Source organism: Cupressus sempervirens, chromosome 1 (assembly GCF_028749045.1).
Source record: "Cupressus sempervirens isolate cs-2001-9-10 chromosome 1, ASM2874904v1, whole genome shotgun sequence".
In the NCBI taxonomy this organism is placed as follows: domain Eukaryota; kingdom Viridiplantae; phylum Streptophyta; class Pinopsida; order Cupressales; family Cupressaceae; genus Cupressus; species Cupressus sempervirens.
The window spans coordinates 625,524,119-625,545,134 of NC_143118.1; the positions used below are offsets into that span (position 1 = coordinate 625,524,119).

Below are 21,016 nucleotides of genomic sequence, written 5' to 3' on the forward strand. Positions count from 1 at the left end.
TCAAAGGAGTCAAATATGCTGCGTTAATATAAATAGGCATCAATGCTTACCTTGACATCATTTCTAGTATGTTTCTGCTCTCCTTCATGTGTGGGTTCAATTCTGGTCAAAAAAGATGGCTGCATGGATCTGAAAGCTATACTGATCTGATTTATCTTGTCTTCTGGTCCACTTTTTTCTGCAGATCTGCGAGGGTTGTTTTTGTTCATATTCTGCACAGCATCTGTAGGAGTATTTGTGTTGTTTGCTCTTGCTGCTCTACCATTTGCTCTTGCAACTGAACAATTCTTTGCTGGATCCTCATAAAAGCATCTCCATGCTCATCTCTGTCAAACATCTTCTTACTTCTGCCTGCTATGCCAGATCCTAACTGTTGTCATTCAGCTTCCAACTTATTCCTTTCTCTTCAGAGATGACTAATCTCTTTGGTATACCTGGACACACAAGAAGTTCCCATCAGGCTGGTAGGTTTGCTAGCTCTGATACTGATGTAAAATGTCAACAAATTTGCGATGTGAACTTTTTAACAATATTTACTTAGAAACTTTCTGTAAAACAGTATTAGTAATAAACATCAGTTCTTATCCTGCTTGGATCATCAATAATACCAGACACAATCTCTTCAACCAATAATGATTTTTGTCATTAAATCTTACAGTTTGTTGTTTTGGCTGAAATGATTCTTATTGCAGGTTTCTTAGGTCTAAGGTGTTATGCAAGTGAATGGGCATGGTATGATTAATGAGATCAATCTCCTATAGGTTCCATGCGGGTCTAGGTCAATGTCGTTAAGGATCCTGAGTGCCGGTCTTGGTTGATGTTGGCAAGGATCCTAAGCTATGGCTTTTACTAGTTTGAATATGGTGATATGGTGTGGGATGATGCCTTGTGGCGCCCAAGCCAGCTTAACTGTAATGTCCCCTTTTTCTGGGACATTATAATTGTGTGTATTGGTTCATTTCACCTAGGTTTCAGGGGCGGAAAGGTTCTTTACAGGGTTCAGTTCGAGGTTTGGCTTAGGCATTTCTAATTTTAGACCTATTAGAGCAGTTTTGGCAGGTTGTCCTGATACTATTTTTAGTAAGTAAACAGAGCACAGTATTTTTGGCACCTCAATGTTGGTTTGGAAGCGTCTCGCCGAGAGCTTTCCAATGAGCTATTGCATGTGACTGTTTGAGTTCATTGGGTCAGCTATTTTAATGCCCGATGATTATATGGTTTCCTGACTAAGTGACTATTAAAGTCATTTAACTTGTCATTTTATTTTAAAAAGTTACTATGTTCACCTAAGTGACTAAAGGACAAAAAAGGTGCTTTATCCCACATTGCTTAAAAGAGTGTGCATCACATTGGGAAAAGTAATAAAGGTACAATAGACTCCACATGGGAGGATATATGAAGAATATAATACTCAAAGCAAATATTAATCTGCGAGCTGGAAACAGTTGCTGGTTATTTCTTCTAGGACGCAAACCCTTAAAGAAGCATTTGAAAGTTGGACGCAAACCTAGCCTTCTTACAGGTTTCATCTACATTGCTAATTTGACTGTCATTTCTGTTTATAAGATTGGTTTACTTGGATTGTCGCACGTTATTTTATTGCTGTTGTATAATACAATAACGCATTTGTGATTATTTGTGTTAATATATGTACTTCTGAATATTGGAGGAAATAAACATATTTTTCTGGGTTTCTCGTATATATATATATATCTGCTGGTTATAAATTGGTTAAAGTTCTGAAATTTGTATCAAATATTGGTTTACTGTTCGGATTTAAAATTTGTAAGTTTTTATCAAGGGATTTAGTAAATATCCGGAAAGGGATATTACATTAACACACTCTTTAAACTTCTTACCTCATGTCATTCCAGATTGTAGTGATTTGCGATGTTGTTCAAACTTCAATTGTTCGATGGTGGTGCAATTGTGGTCTTCCGTTCCTTCATACCCATGGGTGTTTCTCCTCAGATTGGTGAGACTTGGAGTTTCAATCCAGGTCACTTATTACTTATTAGTTATTGGTACTGTTGTGAATTTCTATGCACTCGAATTTTTATTGACACAATCTATGGTGTAATTGGTTAATCCAAAGTTGCTTCCAACTGGCCAATGTGTGAATCCTTGTAATGGGCACCCCTGGATGTCCCAAAAAACTAAACTAAATTGCTGAAAGGAATTATGTCAAACAGTTTGCATTCAACTTCTTATTTCTCCGTTTAATGTTTTAAACCCCTTATAACTCCAGAAATCAAACGTTTATTGTTTGTTGTGTTTCATGCATGGAATTGGTATCATACAACATAAACAAGAAAGAAACTACAATAGTATGCAAAGTGGAAATGAACTGCTGCTAATAAAATGTTATTTTCAGAATTCATAAAACCAAATACATAGCAGATTTATCAACTCACTAATTACTTCAGTAGTATTGACATAATACTCCAGCCTATGCTTACGAACTTGCTACTACAATACTTTGTCCTTCAATCAGTCCACTACCTTCGTAATACCATTCCCTCGAAGCGGCATAAGCGTCGGACAAGTAGTGAAGAAGATATGAGCAAAATACCAAATCTGCCTGTAGCCGGAAATGCAACTAAACTGCCTTATAATGAAGCCAATAACAAAGAATTCCAAAGGCCAAACCCCAAGGGAATGACGTCTAGAATGTTACAAGAGAGGATAGACGTCCTCAAATGCCAAGAACAGAGCTGCAACTCACACACCAATTTCTTCTCATATTCAACCTGTCTAATGAAGCTACAAATGCTTCCTTTTATTCTATTCTCACGGGTCCGTTCAACTCATATGGGCAATGTGGGATAAAGATGTGTAATATAAAACATATATTAAAATACCCCTTATGTCTCCCTTGGGTACACATCACCATAAAATAAATATTAAAGTAACACTTTAATATTTTACAATTAAATTAGACGTTACTTTAATAAAACTTTAGGCATTAAAATGTATTAGCAATCGGACTCCGAATAATGCGAGTGATAGCTCATCGGAAAGCTCTCACCGAGGAGTATCGAATCCAATCACCAAAATTGACCTGCACTGTGTCCTGCCGACTTACTAAAAATAGTAAGTATGCCTAAAACTGATACCACTGTAATGGGCACCCCTGGATAGTACCCCTGACCTTAAATGTGATTGCCTTTTTAGTTGCTTCAGCTAACGTGAGTGGATCATGTCCCTTCACCCAACCTCGTAATGGATCAGCAAGACCATCACAAAATAACACCACCAATCCCCTAGGAGAGATATCAGTAACAAGTACAGACAAGCGCTGAAACTCGGCAATGTAAGCATCCACAGAACCTGACTGTTTTAACTGTGCTAGCTCCTTGAAATGTAACTCGGGATCCTTAGTGTCAAATCTCCCAATCAATGTTTCAGTGAATTCCTCATAGGATGTAATCTGATTATGCCCCAAAGTCACCAAGCCATGATGCCACCATTCATGTGCAACGCCATCCAAGTGCATAGCCGCATACTTGATAGCCTCCTCCTCAGGCATAGGATTTAGCTGCAAGTATGTATCTACCTTCTGCACCCAAGCTCGTGCAGTCATCTTCCTTGAAGCATCATAATAAGGTAAAGATAGTTTTCCAACTTTCTTCCTCAGCTCAAAGTTTTGATTCCTCCCTCCTGCTTTAGGCATGTGTCTCATCCTCAAGTCCATATAATCTCTAAGAGAAATATCCGCCTGAAACTCTGGTCCACTAGCCTCCCAGTCCCTCCTGAACTGATCCTGTAACTCGGTAATCTGCGGTTCGTTTACTGGTTGAACCGGATCTCTGGGTGGAAACGTGGGTAGAAGAGGTCTTGAGCTCGTAGTCCGTGCTGGGCGTGCAACGTGTCTAAAGTTATCAGCCTCATTCCCATTGTTGCCGTGTCCATTATTACCATTAATGTTATTCTCAGGACCATTGTTGTTGCCTTGGCCTTCATGGTTATTGTTTCCCCCGTTGTTATTGTTTCTCTCGTTGTTATTGTTTCTGTTGTTGGCATCATCTGGATTAATATTCACACCCATCTGTCTAGCCATGAGCTGCAACATCATGTCCATTCGCCTATTCTGCTCCTGCTGCATATGCTGCCCCTACTCTAATGTATCCAGTAACTGTCGGAACAGTACCTCCCCCTGATCTGGACCAGCATTTCTGCCTCCGCCTAATCCTGTATTCCTGTCATCTCGATCACCCATATTATTGTCCTGATCACAGAATATCTCCTCTGTGTCTGTATGGTTGAATTCAATGTCCCCCTGCACGGATGTACTAGACTGTTTGCTTTGCAAGTCTGAAATCCTATTTTGTCTTGCTCTGGTATCGCGGAAATTATAAGACCCCTGTCGCATGCTCAAACATAAATGCTTAGCCTGTGTTTTTTACTTACTTTTTCCCTCTATCCGGCTGTTCCAAATTCCCTATAAGACCTCCACAGGATGGCAGGACTTATAGCTCTGATACCACTGTAATGGGCACCCCTGGATGTCCCAAAAAACTAAACTAAATTGCTGAAAGGAATTATGTCAAACAGTTTGCATTCAACTTCTTATTTCTCCGTTTAATGTTTTAAACCCCTTATAACTCCAGAAATCAAACGTTTATTGTTTGTTGTGTTTCGTGCATGGAATTGGTATCATACAACATAAACAAGAAAGAAACTACAATAGTATGCAAAGTGGAAATGAACTGCTGCTAATAAAATGTTATTTTCAGAATTCATAAAACCAAATACATAGCAGATTTATCAACTCACTAATTACTTCAGTAGTATTGACATAATACTCCAGCCTATGCTTACGAACTTGCTACTACAATACTTTGTCCTTCAATCAGTCCACTACTTTCCTAATACCATTCTCTCGAAGCGGCATAAGCGTCGGACAAGTAGTGAAGAAGATATGAGCAAAATACCAAATCTGCCTGTAGCCGGAAATGCAACTAAACTGCCTGATAATGAAGCCAATAACAAAGAATTCCAAAGGCCAAACCCCAAGGGAATGACGTCTAGAATGTTACAAGAGAGGATAGACGTCCTCAAATGCCAAGAACAGAGCTGCAACTCACACGCCAATTTCTTCTCATATTCAACCTGTCTAATGAAGCTACAAATGCTTCCTTTTATTCTATTCCCACGGGTCCTTTCAACTCATATGGGCAATGTGGGATAAAGATGTGTAATATAAAACATATATTAAAATACCCCTTATGTCTCCCTTGGGTACACATCACCATAAAATAAATATTAAAGTAACACTTTAATATTTTACAATTAAATTAGACGTTACTTTAATAAAACTTCAGGCATTAAAATGTATTAGTAATCGGACTCCGAATAATGCGAGTGATAGCTCATCGGAAAGCTCTCACCGAGGAGTATTGAATCCAATCACCAAAATTGACCTGCACTGTGTCCTGCCGACTTACTAAAAATAGTAAGTATGCCTGAAACTGAGTAAATCAACTTCGTTTTGGCCCAAACTGGAAATGACTAGGCCAAAACACTCCAAGATCCCATTAAACCCTTCGTTAGCCCTCGGGACCATGTAGAACAAGGCTAACGCACACACACTTGGTCAACTGCTAAAATGGGGACATTACAATCCTAATATGACTAATAGGCTGAATTAATTTTTTGTGTAGAATTTGAGCACCAGGGAGATTTTCATTCTACCTGGAATACATAGTATTGAGGTTTTTTGTCTTGGTCCGATATCCATTAGTGTATAGAGCAGAATACTGAAAATTTTCCAGTCCTCATCTTGGAAAAATGATCATCTCACCTTTATACCAGTGCCAAAATTCAAAATGGCTTGCAATGGTTGGCCCAAACAAAATCCAATTTTGTTAAATATAATTTAAAACATTTGTTATTATTAAAACATATAACATTATCATAATATAATATAATTATATTATAATATTATTATTATTAAATCAGAGTGTTGAAATTAAACCTCTCCCTGTTTTTAATATCTAAATTAGGACATGTTGAGGACATGACAATCCACTATCAGGTAACAACTGTCATTGGAGCAGTCATATAGATGTAAAATCTGGATCCCTTTTTATTCTGTGCTTGTGGATATTATGTCTCAATTTTGGGGTATCCAGTATACACTTACTCAATGAGTTCCCAACACAATAACTTATCTGGTTTGTATGAAAGGTCATAGCTCTTGTAACTGGATAATGTTTTCTCTTGCAGACTGGCCTCAGTTCTATTCAGCATACTTTGATTGGATGACTTCATCTCTTCGGTTTCACTGCAGCCAGTGGTTTCTCTTACTCATTTGATGTGATTAGATTGTTTATCTACTTTGGAGTTCTTGGATGCTGCCTTACAACTCACTGCATCTCATCGCTTGCTAACCTTTTCCGATGGTTTACACTCACAATTGTTTGTTCTGATTGCAATAACTGATCGAATTTTTTTTTATTGCCATTTAGATCAATTCCTAAAGATGAAGTTTGTTGCTGCCAACAAGTGAGCCAAATCTCCTATGTTTCTTTATGAAGTTCCCTGATTTCAATTCACTATAATGATATGCTCTTACAGTAATTGTGTTTGGCAGAATTGACCTGTATTAATCTCTAGAAATATTATATAGCAACTCTATTTCTTATTTCTTCTAATATTATATAGCAACTCTATTTCTTATTTCTTCTTATTTTTGCCAAATAATATGCTTTGCATTAATACAACTATGTACACATGTATATATATTTGAATTTGATGCATCTAGTGGAGGTATGTTCACAAGGGTTGGTTTACTCCCAATCCTGGTAATGAGATTGTAGCTCCGTGAATACAGAAGTTGAACAATTAAAAATCATCCATCATATGGATACATTTGGCATGTGTACAGCTACTACATTTATGCACACAAATGCTACTACTATTTTTTCAATCGGAGGCAGTTCCATTCAGGTTTGTTTTGGTTGATCATGTGTTTTATCTTTTTGTTTCATCATAACAGGCATTAGAAGAAGTAGATAAAAATTTGTCAGCAATGAGGCAGATGCTTCTAGGTGATGTTGAGACAGAACCTAATCCAGAACAGATACTGCAGCTATTATTGGAAACTTGCAAGGAGGACCTTCCAGAATTGCTTGTTCTGAAATTATCAACACTTGGATGGGAAGTGAGATTCTATAAATCTTTAGCTGTTTCTATCAGTATATATGCTGAGGGCAAGATGAACTAAATCATTGATATTTTTGAATATGCCAGGCTAGAAAGGATGTAGTAAATATTTGGTGTACTCTATTGAGCCAGAAAGTTAGCCCTACAAACCATTGTTTGGAATACATTGAGAAGCATACAGAGCTCATTGACTTTCTGGTTTCATGGTATGTTCCATGTCTAATTTATATGCATTGATGTTTTTCTATGCCTTTTATTTACTATTTACAATTTAATGTTGAATACAATTCCCTGTCATAATTACTTAAAATCTTTATAGAATTAACTTTTACCTCTAGAGCCATTTCAAGAATTAAGACCGCTTTAACATTCACATGAATATGTTGGCTAAAAATTTTGCATGTCACTGACCACGACTTACAAAACTGTTACTTTGGGCAACATGTTATGAGATTTCTCTCTCCTCGCAGCAATAGGGGAGGTTCCCTTCTTACCGTAGGTGGCTCCAATAGGAACTTCACTTGAAATTAAAAAAGGGCGGTCCTCTTAATCAATTCCTCTTTTTTCAAGAATGATTTGCAAGCAACTACGACTTTCAAACCTAACAAAAAGTGTCATGTCCCCTCTTTAGCTCTGTATAGCAATTACATGAGAGTTAGCCTATTATGGAGTCTCGTAGGTTGGCAATGGTGATCAGGGACTCAGTTAGGGTTTTCAGTATCCGGATTTGGTATTTTAGGTAGCAATAGATCAGTTCCTTGATTTTAGGAGGCAGTTCCTTGATTTTAGGAGATTCCTACCATTTAGGAGGTTGTGATGTTTTTCAGAGTTGAGGTTCTATGAGATTACCCTTGATCTCAATTTCATGAGATTTGGGTGTGTTCCCTATTTTTTAGGAGTATCCTTAGATTTGAGGTTGAGACTGCTAGTTGGCCCAAGTTGTCCGGTATCAGTCATAGGTAGTTGACAAACTGAGTTTCATGTTTTGGAGGTGTTTGGGTTGTTCCTTGGCTGTGGGAAATATTTTAATATATTTAAATATTTTCCTAAGTTAGCATTTTAATAATTTTAAATAAGGCTAAGTGTTTAGCCATTTTGGAGTAATAAGGAGTTTTTTGGCTCCATTTGGATCGATTTGCCTATGTGTGATAGCTCGTTGGAAAGAGCTCAGTCTCTACTTTTTGATTATCACTTGCCAGAACTTATTTGGTGCTTGGAGCTGTTTGTCATTAATAAAGTAATGATTTCTCTCTATTTGGACACCTTTATTTGGGAAATAATGTTATATTATATAGTTCAAATGAAATCCACTTTAGGGTTCTTTTAGGGTTCAATTTGCCTTGCAAAGGGGATATAAGGAGATGGTAACCTAAAAGTGAGTATCTTTTATCATTTTGTCAACCTATTTTTGATGGCATTGCTCTGGAAGAGCATTCCTCACCTAGGACACAAACCCTAGTGCTGAGAGCAGATTTGTTGGGACATAGCCCTCAACAAGATCAGATTCAAAGGTTCTTATGCATACAATTTGATGAAGGCAGGGGATCGATTTATAGTATTGCAGTCACTTTGTAGGTAGTGGATTTTTAGGGAAGGTGGCCACTTTGGTTCAACCTAGCATTCTTTATAGCAGCTCACCTGGATCCCATTTTCAGTTGGCACCAACCTTGTTTGAGGCACATCTATATTTGTACAATTATGAAATAAATCAGATTCTGTTGGTATGGTTTTAGAATCATTTCCAGATTTGTATGTATTACTGCATATGATTTCTATCACTTCTATTTTATCAATTACTGTTATTTTTTCATTGTAATTCCTATATTCTGAAAAATACAAAAAGAAACAACATTCTTTAGCAACTTCTATCTAGCTCTATAAGATCAAAGAAAAATCTACAGAAAAATATAATTTATATAATTAACTATTATAGCAGCAGTGGAGCACATATCCATTTGGGATATTTCAGTAGTATTAGAGCCTAGTTCTTGCCAGCCTATGGATTTGATTACAAATCTATGCATCCGAGAGTTGAGATGCATAGATTTTACACATGCTGGAGAGCTCAACTTGAGCAAGGTTTTGGAATTGAATAGGGAAATACTATGGCAGATGAACAGAGAGGAAATAGACAAAACACCACTGATGAGGATGAAAGAGAATTGATGAGGACTCTCATCAATACTTAGCTTATAATAGTCCAGACGCTTAAGAGGTTATAGGAAAATTTGGAGCAGATGGAGTTGGATAGGCGAAGAGACAGGTAAGGACGCGACAGATCTATTTTAGTTGCTGGAAGTCATAGATCCCATGCGTCGGTTGGGAGCTCCCTTCATTCCCAAAGACAGGAACGACCTCATATACTTGCTACGGATAGACCCTTGCTGCCATAGTTTTTACCTGGTGAGCAGCCAGCACAGGTTGATCCATCCGAGATGGGATTCTAGGAATCCGTCATGGTAGCCACAGTTGAGTGGAGAGCTCTACCCCTAGAGGTTAGGGATGTTTTCCTTTTTCCGCAGTATTGTTCATAGCGCAGGGATACTACCAGGTTTAGAGGAGACAGAGGCAATAGGCCAGAACAAAACAATGATCTTAGTAGAGCTACTGGGAAGATTTCATTGGCTACTTATGATGTCACTAGTGATTCGAGTGCACGAGCTTGGGTACACAAGCTGGACATTTATTTATTCTTACGACCCATGCCTGAGAGAGAGGCTATACAGTTTTTCGTATTGCATTTAGATGGGGTTGCCTATGATTGGTGGCACCATGATTTGGTTACCCAAGATCATGCCTTGATTCATTCCTATGCTGAGTTCATTGAGCGGCTAATTACCCGGTTTGACTGGAAGGACACCGAACTCTACTATAGGGAGTTGGTGTGTCTTTGACAGACTAGACATGCAGAGGCATATGTTAATGAGTTCCAACACATTGCAGTTATGGTACTTGATATGCCCCAGAAGTGTAGTGTGATGCTATTCATTGAGGAATTGCAAGATAGGCTTATGGGATTGGTTTGTGCTTTCCAGCTGGCCACTCTTAACGATGCTATTGATGTGACATTGAGGCTGGACACCACTCTACTTATCCTTAAGATAAAAGGCCATTCAGAGATTCACGACCTCCATAGAAGGCGAACACCTCACAGCTAAGGGATGGTTAGTCAGCTAGACCTCCTAGGATGGACCTAGAGACATGGAATGATTTGAGGAGGAAGAAACTGTGCTTCTTATGCAAAGAACCTTGGGAGCTTGGGCACTGTTGTATGGGGAAGGGTAAGCTTCATTTGATTGAGGTGACATTTGAGTATGGTGATGAGAAGATACTTGACACTGACATTGAGGATAGTCCTGAGGAGACTCATCAGGAGCAATCACGGTTGGAGTTGGACATGCCGGAGTCATTAGCGATAGCCAAAGTGACTATGGCTACCTTATCTGGTTATCCCAAATTCCATGCCTTTCGACTGAAAGGTACATTACAGGGCCAACGAATCATGAGCTTAGTTGATGCAGGAGCTACACATAACTTTATAAATCAGAAATTGGTTGAGAAACTGATGGTTTTGGAGTAAAGGTTACAGATGGTGCAGTTTTGGGCTGCACTAGGAGGATCTCACATCTTAGTATTCAGATGGGGGATTTTACTTTGACAGATGACTTCTATAAAGTACTCTTGGAGGATTATGATGTTATTTTAGGCATGCAGTGGCTATAGGGTATCAGAAGGTATATTATTGATCACCACCGCATGCAGTTAGAGTTTCTGTCTAGTGGGAGGAAGCTGATCTTGAGAGCAACTTCAGAAGGTGGACCTAAGGAGCTGACTTCTCGGAGGATCGAGTCTATTATTAGACATGATCATATGATTTGGGCTACACAACGTTTTGTGAAGTCCAAAATACCTGCTCCTCAGGATGGCTAAACATTTCATGTTAATATTCAGTCAGTAATGGACAGACATGGCAGAGTTTTTGGTGACATAACTCCTACTGTACCTCCGGATAGAGAGTTTGAGCATGGATAGAAATGGAGGATGGAGCTAAACCAGTGATCACCACCCCATATCGTCATACTAGGGCATACAAGGATGAGATTGAGAAGACCATTCACGAGTTGTTGGACATGGGCTTCATACGCCCTAGCTCTAGTCCCTTTGCTTCTTCTGTGGTACTTGTCAAGAAGAAGGATGGGACCTTGCGGATGTATATAGATTACATAGCACTAAATGAAAAGACAATCAAGAACAGATATCTAATCCCACGCATTGATGAGTTGTTAGATGAGCTTCATGGGGCTATCTACTTTTCTAAGTTTGATCTTCATTTAGGTTATCATCTGATTCATGTACGATTAGAGGATGTATAGAAGATTGCTTTCTGCTGCCACTATGGACATTATGAGTTCTTGGTGATGCCTTTTGATCTTACCAATGCATCGGCCACCTTCCAATCATGCATGAACCACATCTTCAACAAGTAGTTGAGGAAATTTGTGTTGGTATTCTTTGATGATATCTTGATATATAGCCATACTTGGGAGGACCATCTCAAACATGTGGAGGAGGTACTTACAATCGTGGAGAGTCAGTCTTTATTTGCTAAGTTATCCAAATGTGAGTTTGGACTTAGAGAGTTTTTATATTTGGGACACGTGATCAATGTTGATGGAGTGAAGGTGCATGAGGAGAAAATTCAGGCAATTCGTGATTGGCCCTGCCCTTAGAATATTACTGAGCTGCGTGAATTCCTTGGTTTGTGTGCTTATTACAGGAGATTTTTGAGGGGTTTCTCTCAGTTGGCAGCACCACTGACGGACCTCAGAAAGAAAGGAGCTTTTAGATGGACAAAATAGGCACAGGGGGTCTTTGACAGACTCAAGGAGGTTATGAGTACTTGTCCATTTTTGGCACTTCCCGATTTTTGCAGCCATTTGTGTTGGAGTGTGATGCTTCAGGCATGGGCATAGGAGTGGTTTTCATGTAGAATAGGCACCCCATCACCTATGAGAGTAGGAAGTTGCAGGAAAATGAGAGTATGTATTCCACATATGACAAGGAAATGTTGGCTATCATGCATGCATTAGCCAAGTTCAGACAGTTTATTGTTGGTAGTAAATTTGTGGTAAGAATGGACCACAACAGTCTAAAATACTTCGTTGATCAAACAAAACTCAATGATAGACAACAAATATGGGTGAGTAAGATCCACACTTATGACTTTGACATTGAGTTCATTAAGGGTAAAAACAATACTGTTGTTGATGCACTTTCCAAGAAACCCTCAGTTGCCACCCTATGTTTATTGAGCGAGATTTCAACAGATTGGAAGGCTCAACTTTTAGTTGAGTACTCCAAGGATCAGCATGCATGTGAGGTCATGGATGGATTAGTTTCAGATGATAGGTGTAGTGTAGTAGATGTCATCTATTACAAAGACAGAGTCTTCCTTGTTCTTGGTTCTCAGTTGAAGGAACAGATTCTGCAGGCCTACCATGATACTCCTTCAGCAGGGCACCTAGGGTATAGTAAGACTTACAGGGAAGTTCGGGAGAGATTCTCTTGGATGGGTCTCAAGGATGATGTTCTTCATCATGTTCAAGAGTGTATGACCTGCCAACAGAATAAGTCTGAGCATACTCAACTTGCTGGTTTATTGCAGCCCTTACCCATACCGGAACAGAAGTGGACAGGAATCTCCATGGATTTCATTACAGGTCTCCCTCGAATACAAGTGAGAGATTGCATATACGTGGTAGTTGATAGGTTGACTAAATACGCCCACTTCTTTCCTATTGCAGTTGACTTTACAGCATCTCAAGTAGTAGAGTTATTTTTCAGAGAGGTGTTTAGGCTACATGGTCTTCCCAAGACCATAGTGAGTGACAGGGATAGCAGGTTCATGAGTTCTTTTTGGCAAGAACTTTTCAGATTCATAGGTACGGAATCGACACCTAGTACCAGCTACCGCCCACAGACATATGGGCAAACAAAGATTGTTAAGAAATGTGTTGAAGGGTATTTACACAATTATGTGTCAGGGTAGCAAAGGACATGGGTGCGTTGGTTGCACTTGGGCGAGTATTGTTATAATACTACATACCATATGTTGATTGCTATGACTCCGTTTAGAGCCCTCTACGGTTACGATGCTCTATCTTTTGTTAATGTGGTGGTTAGTGACAGCAGGGTTCCTTTGGCACAAGATTGGGTGCAGGAGAACCAGGACATCATGAGATCTCTCAGAGAGGATCTTTAGCAGGCACAGAATCAACAAAGGTCTATGCTAATCGACATAGGATTGAAAGGATATTTGAGGTGGGGGATATGGTTTACCTATGATTGCAGCCTTATTGACAGAGCACCCTTAGAGGGGGTGGAGTTGAGAAGCTCAAACCTCGTTTTTATGGACCATACAGGATTATTAGGTGCATTGGAGAGGTTGCTTATGAGATTGAGTTACCATCTAGCAGTAGGATTCATAATGTGTTCCACGTGTCATGTTTGAAAAAGACACTAGGACAACATATTATACCATCTCTAGTTCTACCTCCATTGTATGAGGAAGGTAAGCTGACTTTGGTTGCTGAGGAAATTTTGGAAGAGAGGGAACACTAGCTGAGCAACATGGTGATTCAAGAGTATTTGATTTGCTGGAGAGGTCTCCCTATAGAGGACGCTGCTTGGGAGGGTGAGACTATTTTACAACATCTAGCTTTGTAGTAGCTTGTGGGCAAACATCTCCGAGAGGGGAGGACTGTCATGTCCCCTCTTTAGCTCTGTATAGCAGTGACATGAGAGTTAGCCTGTTATGGAGTCTTGTAAGCTGGCAGTGGTGATCAGGGACTCAGTCAGGGTTTTCAGTGTCCGAATTTGGTATTTTAAGCTGTAGTAGATCAATTGAGAGCAGTTCCTTGATTTTAGGAGGTTGTGACATTTTCTAGAGTTGAGGTTCTATGAGATTACCCTTGATGTCAATTTCATAAGATTTGGGTGTGTTCCCTATTATTTTAGGAGTATCCCTAGATTTGAGGGTGAGACTGCCAGTTGGCCTAGGTTGTATGGTATTAGTCACAGGTAGGTGACAAACTAAGTTTCATGTTTTGGAGGTGTTTGGGTTGTTCCTTAGCTATGTGGGAAATATTTTAATATATTTAAATATTCTTCTAAGTTAGCATTTTAATAATTTAAATAAGGCTAAGTATTTGGCCATTTTGGATAAATAAGGGGTTTTTTGGCTCCATTTGGATCAATTTGCCTATGTGTGATAGCTCGTTGGAAAGAGCTCAGTCTCTACTATTTGATTATCACTTGCTGGAACTTATTTGATGCTTGGAGCTATTTGTCATTAATAAAGTAATGATTTCTTTCTATTTGGATGCCTTTATTTGGGAAATAATGTTATATTATAAAGTTAAAATGAAATCCACTTTAGGGTTCTTTTAAGGTTCGATTTGCCTTACAGAGGGGATATAAGGAGATTGTAACCTAAAAGTGAGTATCTTTTATCATTTTGTCAACCTATTTTGGACACCATTGCTCTGGAAGAACATTCCTCACCTAGGACGCAAACCCTAGTGCTGAAAGTAGATTTGTTGGGACGTAGCCCTCAACAAGATCAGATTTTAAGGTTCTTATGCATACAGTTTGATCAAGGCAGGAGATCGATTTATGGTATTGCAGTCACACTTTGCAGGAAGTGGATTTTTAGGGAAGGCGGCCACTTTGGTTCAACCTGGCGTGCTTTGTAGTAGCTCACCTGGATCCCATTTTCATCTGGCATCAACCTTGTTTGAAGCACATTTGTATTGGTACGATTCTGTTGGTATGGTTTTAGAGTCATTTCCAAATTTGTATGTATCGCTGCATATAATTTCTATTGCTTCTATTTTATTAGTTACTATTATTTATTCATTGTAATCCTATATTTTGAAAAATAAAAAAAAGAAACAACATTCTTTTGCAACTTCTGTCTAGCTCTATAAGATCAAAGAAAAATCTACAGGAAAATATAATTAAACATTATAGCAGCAGCAGAGCAAATATCCATTTGGGATATTTCAGAAAGGTCCTATTGCTACAATAATACTGGTGGCTTAGGGGTTGACGTAAGAACAACAGGAAAGATGTTAGTTTACTTGTATTTTTTTGTGAAACATATACAAAAACCTAATGCCTCTTGTGCTTGTCTCGTGAGGATTCAAGTAGAATTGCCATTAAGGCACACAGTCTGTTACTGGATCTCAACTTTAATAAAAAGACTTACAATTGAAGCCTAAAATCTTCAGCTCTAAGTAATTGTAGCCACTACTAACTATCAATTTGTCCTGCTGCAACACAAAGTCTTCAAAAGCTCAAATGTACTTTGAATATAATAGGCATCTCAAAATCTGCATAGTTGAATTGAAATCCCTTTCGAACAAAATAGTAAAACTCATGATTAATTCAAGGAAATGTTGTCAAGTAGAATTGCCAGTAAGGTACACAGTCTCTTACTCGATCTCAATTTTAATAAAAGGACTTTCAATTGAAGCCTACAATCTTCAGCTCTAAGTAATTGCAGCCACTACTAACCATCACAGTTTGTCCTTCAGCAACACAAAGTCTTCAAAAGCTCAAATATACTCTAAATACAATAGGCAGCTCAAAATCTGCACAATTGAATTGAAATCCTTTTTGAACAAAGTAGTAAAACTCATGATCAATTCAAGAAAATGTCGTCACACAAGTTGAATTGACATGAGTCTCAAAACAACCTCTCTTTTATTGAAACCAATTCAGATTTACATCTAAGCTCAAATTCTTAGAGTGCATGTACAAATTGACAGAATTTCTTGCCTTGCCAAAAGATGATTATTTACAATGAGCTCCCTTGTTTATATAGGAAAAGAAGAGAGAAAGGTGGAAAGAAAAGGGTAAACCCTCAACCACTTGACTTATAAAAAAAACAAACTCCTAACTAACTTGCACTTCAAAGAGAAAGATGCATTAAGGCAACACTAGAACATGCAGATTCTTTGAATAATCTTTAACAAGAGGAGCATTTGATGACTGATTTGTAGAAGGAAGATTGATGGTTATCCCTTTTCCATTGATGTTAAAGTGGGAAAGATAAATAAAGAAGGAAAGCTGGAAGAAAAGAGGAAGTATTGCCGTCAATGACAAAGGGGGAGATTGATGGAAATATTGGCATTGATGTTAAAGACATTTAAGAAATTGTCATAAAAGATAAAGCTATAGTAATCATGTGAGCAGAATTGATTCATGCCATTTATATACATAATATAAAATTTTGTCAAATAGAAGAATTTTCCATTGTAAATAAATGCATATTAAGAAAAGAAGGACGTGTTAGAGATGGAAAGAAATATAAGGCTTAACAACATATACTATAAAATAAATACATAGTAGCTCGATGGAAAAACATTGCAGAGAAAGACCAGCTTGTCAGCTTGCCTATTTGGAGGTGCCTCCTTACCTTCATACCTTGAGATGCCATTGGGAAAGTTGAATGGACAGAAACAACTAAAAGAAACAAAGAGACAAAAGTAATGATGGTCGACATGTCATATACAAAGTGATAAAGTTACACCAACATGGATCATAATATAGCAACTTCAATAAATACATAAATCTCCATTAGAAGGTCCAAACAATATGAGCCAGCGATTCATACATGATAAAAACAAATCCATACAAGTGACAATGACACAAAGTGGCAATATCGAGGGATTGATTGTGTTCAACAGCAGCAATATTCACATGTAGTATTTGGACGCAGTATACAAGATATTATAGGAACAACCTATTATAAACAAAAACTTCTATATTTGTAAATCAGCATCATAATTTGTGGGGTGCAAAAAAGTATTAAAGCAGAGACAACGATAATATACAAATGAAAAGATTGTGGACAAGATATGAGTTACTCAAAAAATAGACAATGTATGTAAAGATGCTTTATTGCAGGAGAAAGATGTTTATCATAGACCATGATTAATGTCTATCAAAGATTGCCTTATGTAATTTTTATTATTGTGAGCCGTTTTTGTCCCAATGGTATTTAACTACTATTTCTGTATGCTTGATATTAAAAATAAATTGGTAGAAGAAATGAATATGATTAAAAGTATGAGATAGTAACCGTCGACAGTCTTAGTAGTGGTAACTATTATAGATTGATAAACGTAACATCCACTTTTTCCGTTTCTTGTCTGACAACTAGCATATCAAAGAAATACAATAATCACGTCATGTTCATAGGAAGACAGTTATAATAGTTATGTTTATGTGAATGACATTAATGGTTAGAATCAGTTAATTGGAAATTTCATAACTAACAATTGATAGCATCATCATTAAATCTAAATAAAGAATTTGAGTTTTACATACCCTAAATTCCAAAATTAGAATCCGCCTAGGGCAACATCTGCAAAACTTAGGTTAATCCACATATACCACTTAGGGCACATATAGTTATACTACTATATCATAATGACAAATACCAATTAGGCTATCAAATACCAATGTATCATGACAATAGATACTATTTAGGGCATCAAATACCACTGTATCACCCCTTTTCTTTCTTTTGCTAACTATGGTAATAACATACAGTTAGAAGATACATTCATAATCATTATTCACATAAATGAAAGACAAAAATAACAACCATAAGATAAGCCTATCTCATGACTACAAGTACAGATACATTTCATGTTCAAACTGATTACCATTTACATTGACGAGGAAAACTGATTTCATTGAAGGAATTAACTAATTCAACGATATAGATCAATCTAACATTTCTTCAACTTGTAATTTCAAATATCATAAAAGTAAAATACCTGTTACCAACAGATGTTGAATGCATAACTTATCTCTGTCTTGTGCATGCCTTGGCATCTGGTGGAGAGGGGGAACATTGTCAGTGGATTAACCTCCCAATTGCGGGCCCTTCAAATATCCCCACATAATCTCATCCAAGAAAGGCCCTCCCTATGCGGAATAGACATGGAAACACCTTGTCCAACCATTGAGCATCTTGGTACTTAATTTCACCACTCATCTTGACAATTGAGTAAACATGGACAATCATGAGTTGACTTGGATCTCTTTTAATAACTAAATATAAAAAGTTAATTGTTTATACATGGAGTTCTGATTTTTTTGTTACTTTTCCTTTTCAGGAATCCTTTCCTCTCCACCCTCTTTCATTGGCTTCACTAGCCCAGGGCGAGTCCTTGGAGACTATTACTTCATACTGAGATTTTATCACATGGTGTCTTGGAATGACTTCCAACAACTGATATGCAACGAGTACTAACATGTACAATCACATATCTTGATTCGATAATCAGGCTTTGTTACAAAACTCTCTTTGAGAGATACTTGGGTTTCTGAAAAGAAAGAAAGAAATATAATATAGGTCTCTACACCTCGAGCCGCAATAGTGGACGACTATAAATATTCACAGAGAAGTTTTTTTTTTTATTGCACCTTGAACAAAATCTCATAGCAAAAACATGGTGAAAGAGGCTTGGAATGTAAAAGTAGCATTACCTAATCGGATGAAGAAAGGTTGGCTCTATCTATGTTGTGCAGCTCTGAATGATCCGATCTTTGTATTGCTTGTGAGAGGAAGAATGTAACAAGGTAGAATTGTGAGGAGGAAGGAAGAGATGGATCATTTGCTAGTATCTTGTTGTGCTCTGATGCAAGACGCACGCTTTAATATATATCACCTCAGGGTTTGCAACCCGCAATCTTGAGCTCTCGACTTAGTTCAAGATGACAGTTTCAAAAAGATTATAGGTTTCATAAGGTCCCAAATTTTAAAGGAGGGTGCCAAGTGGAGATGGCCGCCTCTTATAAAAAGATTATATGTTTTAAATTTACCATAAGTTCCTTTTCTTAAGATATTATATCTATACACGCACATGCACGAACGCGTGCACACACACGCACATATAGTTTTAATTTTTTATATATGATTTCATCATGCTATTTGTTATATCTAAAATAGTTATTATCATGCTATTAAATGTTTAATATTTTCTTTGTTATAAAAATTGACCAAGTAGCTCGTGGTATTGCCCAACATACACTCTTGCTTGCCTAGTCGTTTACCCTTAGCCATGGTGATTCAAGATTCATACCTATTTTCCCAGTGATGGTGGTGCCTTTGTGCCCAATTTTTTTTGACAATGCTTCCACACCTTTGACATGCTCCCTACAAGGAAATTCTCCACAATTAAATCATGTTCCTCAATATAATAATAATTACCATAAAAAGTTATTAATCATAAATTATCATAACAACTAACTGCCATTTAACTTCCCATGAATTCATGATGAATAACCAACTTTCCAAGATAACATTAAAGTATCATCATAACGGTTAACTAGCATGCCAACTTTATATGAAATTATAATGATTAACCATCTTACCAATTCACATGATCGTAACTAGTTTTACGTGTCAACTGACTTTATAGCAAACCTCAGCGACTATATGAACAGTTATAAATCGAGCCAACAAATGGGATGTTAGATACCCTTCCCCTTGTGTTTCATCGTCCTTGATGAACTTGCAGAAATTTTAACAAACATTGTAAAGGAGCATTTAAAATTGGGCCAAAAATTGGGATGTAACAATAAATAATAACCAAGAAAGGGTTGCACATCAAATGACATTGGGAGTTTTTTGAGGAAGTCATTACACATCGTGAACATGGATAAAAGTCAGCGATGGAGTTTATATCAACAATAGCGATAAAGATTCAAAGAAAAGTGAAACTTATTGGTATTGGTTAGCACAAAGGAAATGATCAAGGAACACATACATAATAGAAATTCCCGAAGATGAAAGGCATGGTACGAAGACAATGATATATGTTTGCAAGCATGGATTTTAAAGCAAATGCAATAAGTGTAACATCTTGTTTTCCCAGGGTCTTAATTAACAACTAACATACTCAAAGGAATACAATTACTACTTTAATTTCAGAGGATGACAGTTATATTAGTCATGTTCATGTGAAAGGGATGGATGGTAAAAAAACAGTTAAATAGAATTTCTTAACTAAGAACTTAAAACACCATCAATGAATTTAATATAGAAAATAATATCCACGTACCTTGGAATATGAATCGATATATCATTGTAGGGATGCTTCTGCAACCACCTAGGTTAGTCCACAAATACCACTATAACAATACCAAATAAGGAAATTCCTTCCAATACCGCTATATCAGAATCTAATGATTATTATCATTATTTACCACTATATAAAATTTACGGCATCGTATACCACTATAGCAATTTGGGCATCGATTAACATTGGATCATTTAGGGCTTTAGTTACCTCTATATCAATTAGGGCTTCTAATACCACTGATTTAGTTAGGGCTTCCGATACCACTGATTCAATTAGGGCTTTCGATACCACTATATCATTTAGGGTTCGAATTACCACTGAATCAATTAGGGCTTCAGATACCACTGTATCATTCCTTTCCTTTTGATTACTTAACTATGGCAATAACTCAAGATTAAAAATATGCTCATATTTGATATTGATACCAATGAAAAACAATCCATAAATCTATCTCTCGCATCAAGGTGTAAAATAACTGTAACTTTGAAATAACTCAATTAATCTTACCTTCTTGCATATACATCATAAAAGTGATATTACCTGTTTCCGACAAACAATTTAATATACAACTTATTTTTGTCTGTTGTTTGTCCGACAACTTGGAGAGAAGTGAAACATTGTCAGGGGCTTAACCACCCAACCTCAGACCTTAATTTAATCCCCACACAATCTCTAACGGGAAAGGC

The 21,016-nt window shown here is 37.4% G+C and overlaps 1 protein-coding gene across 3 annotated transcripts in view; it reads left to right on the plus strand.

Annotated features, from left to right (window-relative positions):
• Positions 1–21,016, plus strand: part of LOC149579480 (Mo25 family protein) — a 167,998-nt gene that overhangs the window by 54,184 nt on the left and 92,798 nt on the right. For all 3 annotated transcript variants that reach the window (XR_016365110.1, XR_016365111.1, XM_089833044.1), the window contains exons 2-3: positions 7,001–7,165; positions 7,255–7,373. Coding sequence is in view for 1 of the 3 variants with exons in the window: in XM_089833044.1 (XP_089689170.1) it covers positions 7,001–7,165; positions 7,255–7,373 (284 nt within the window). In the remaining 2 variants the exon portion in view is untranslated. The remainder of the gene's footprint in view (positions 1–7,000; positions 7,166–7,254; positions 7,374–21,016) is intronic.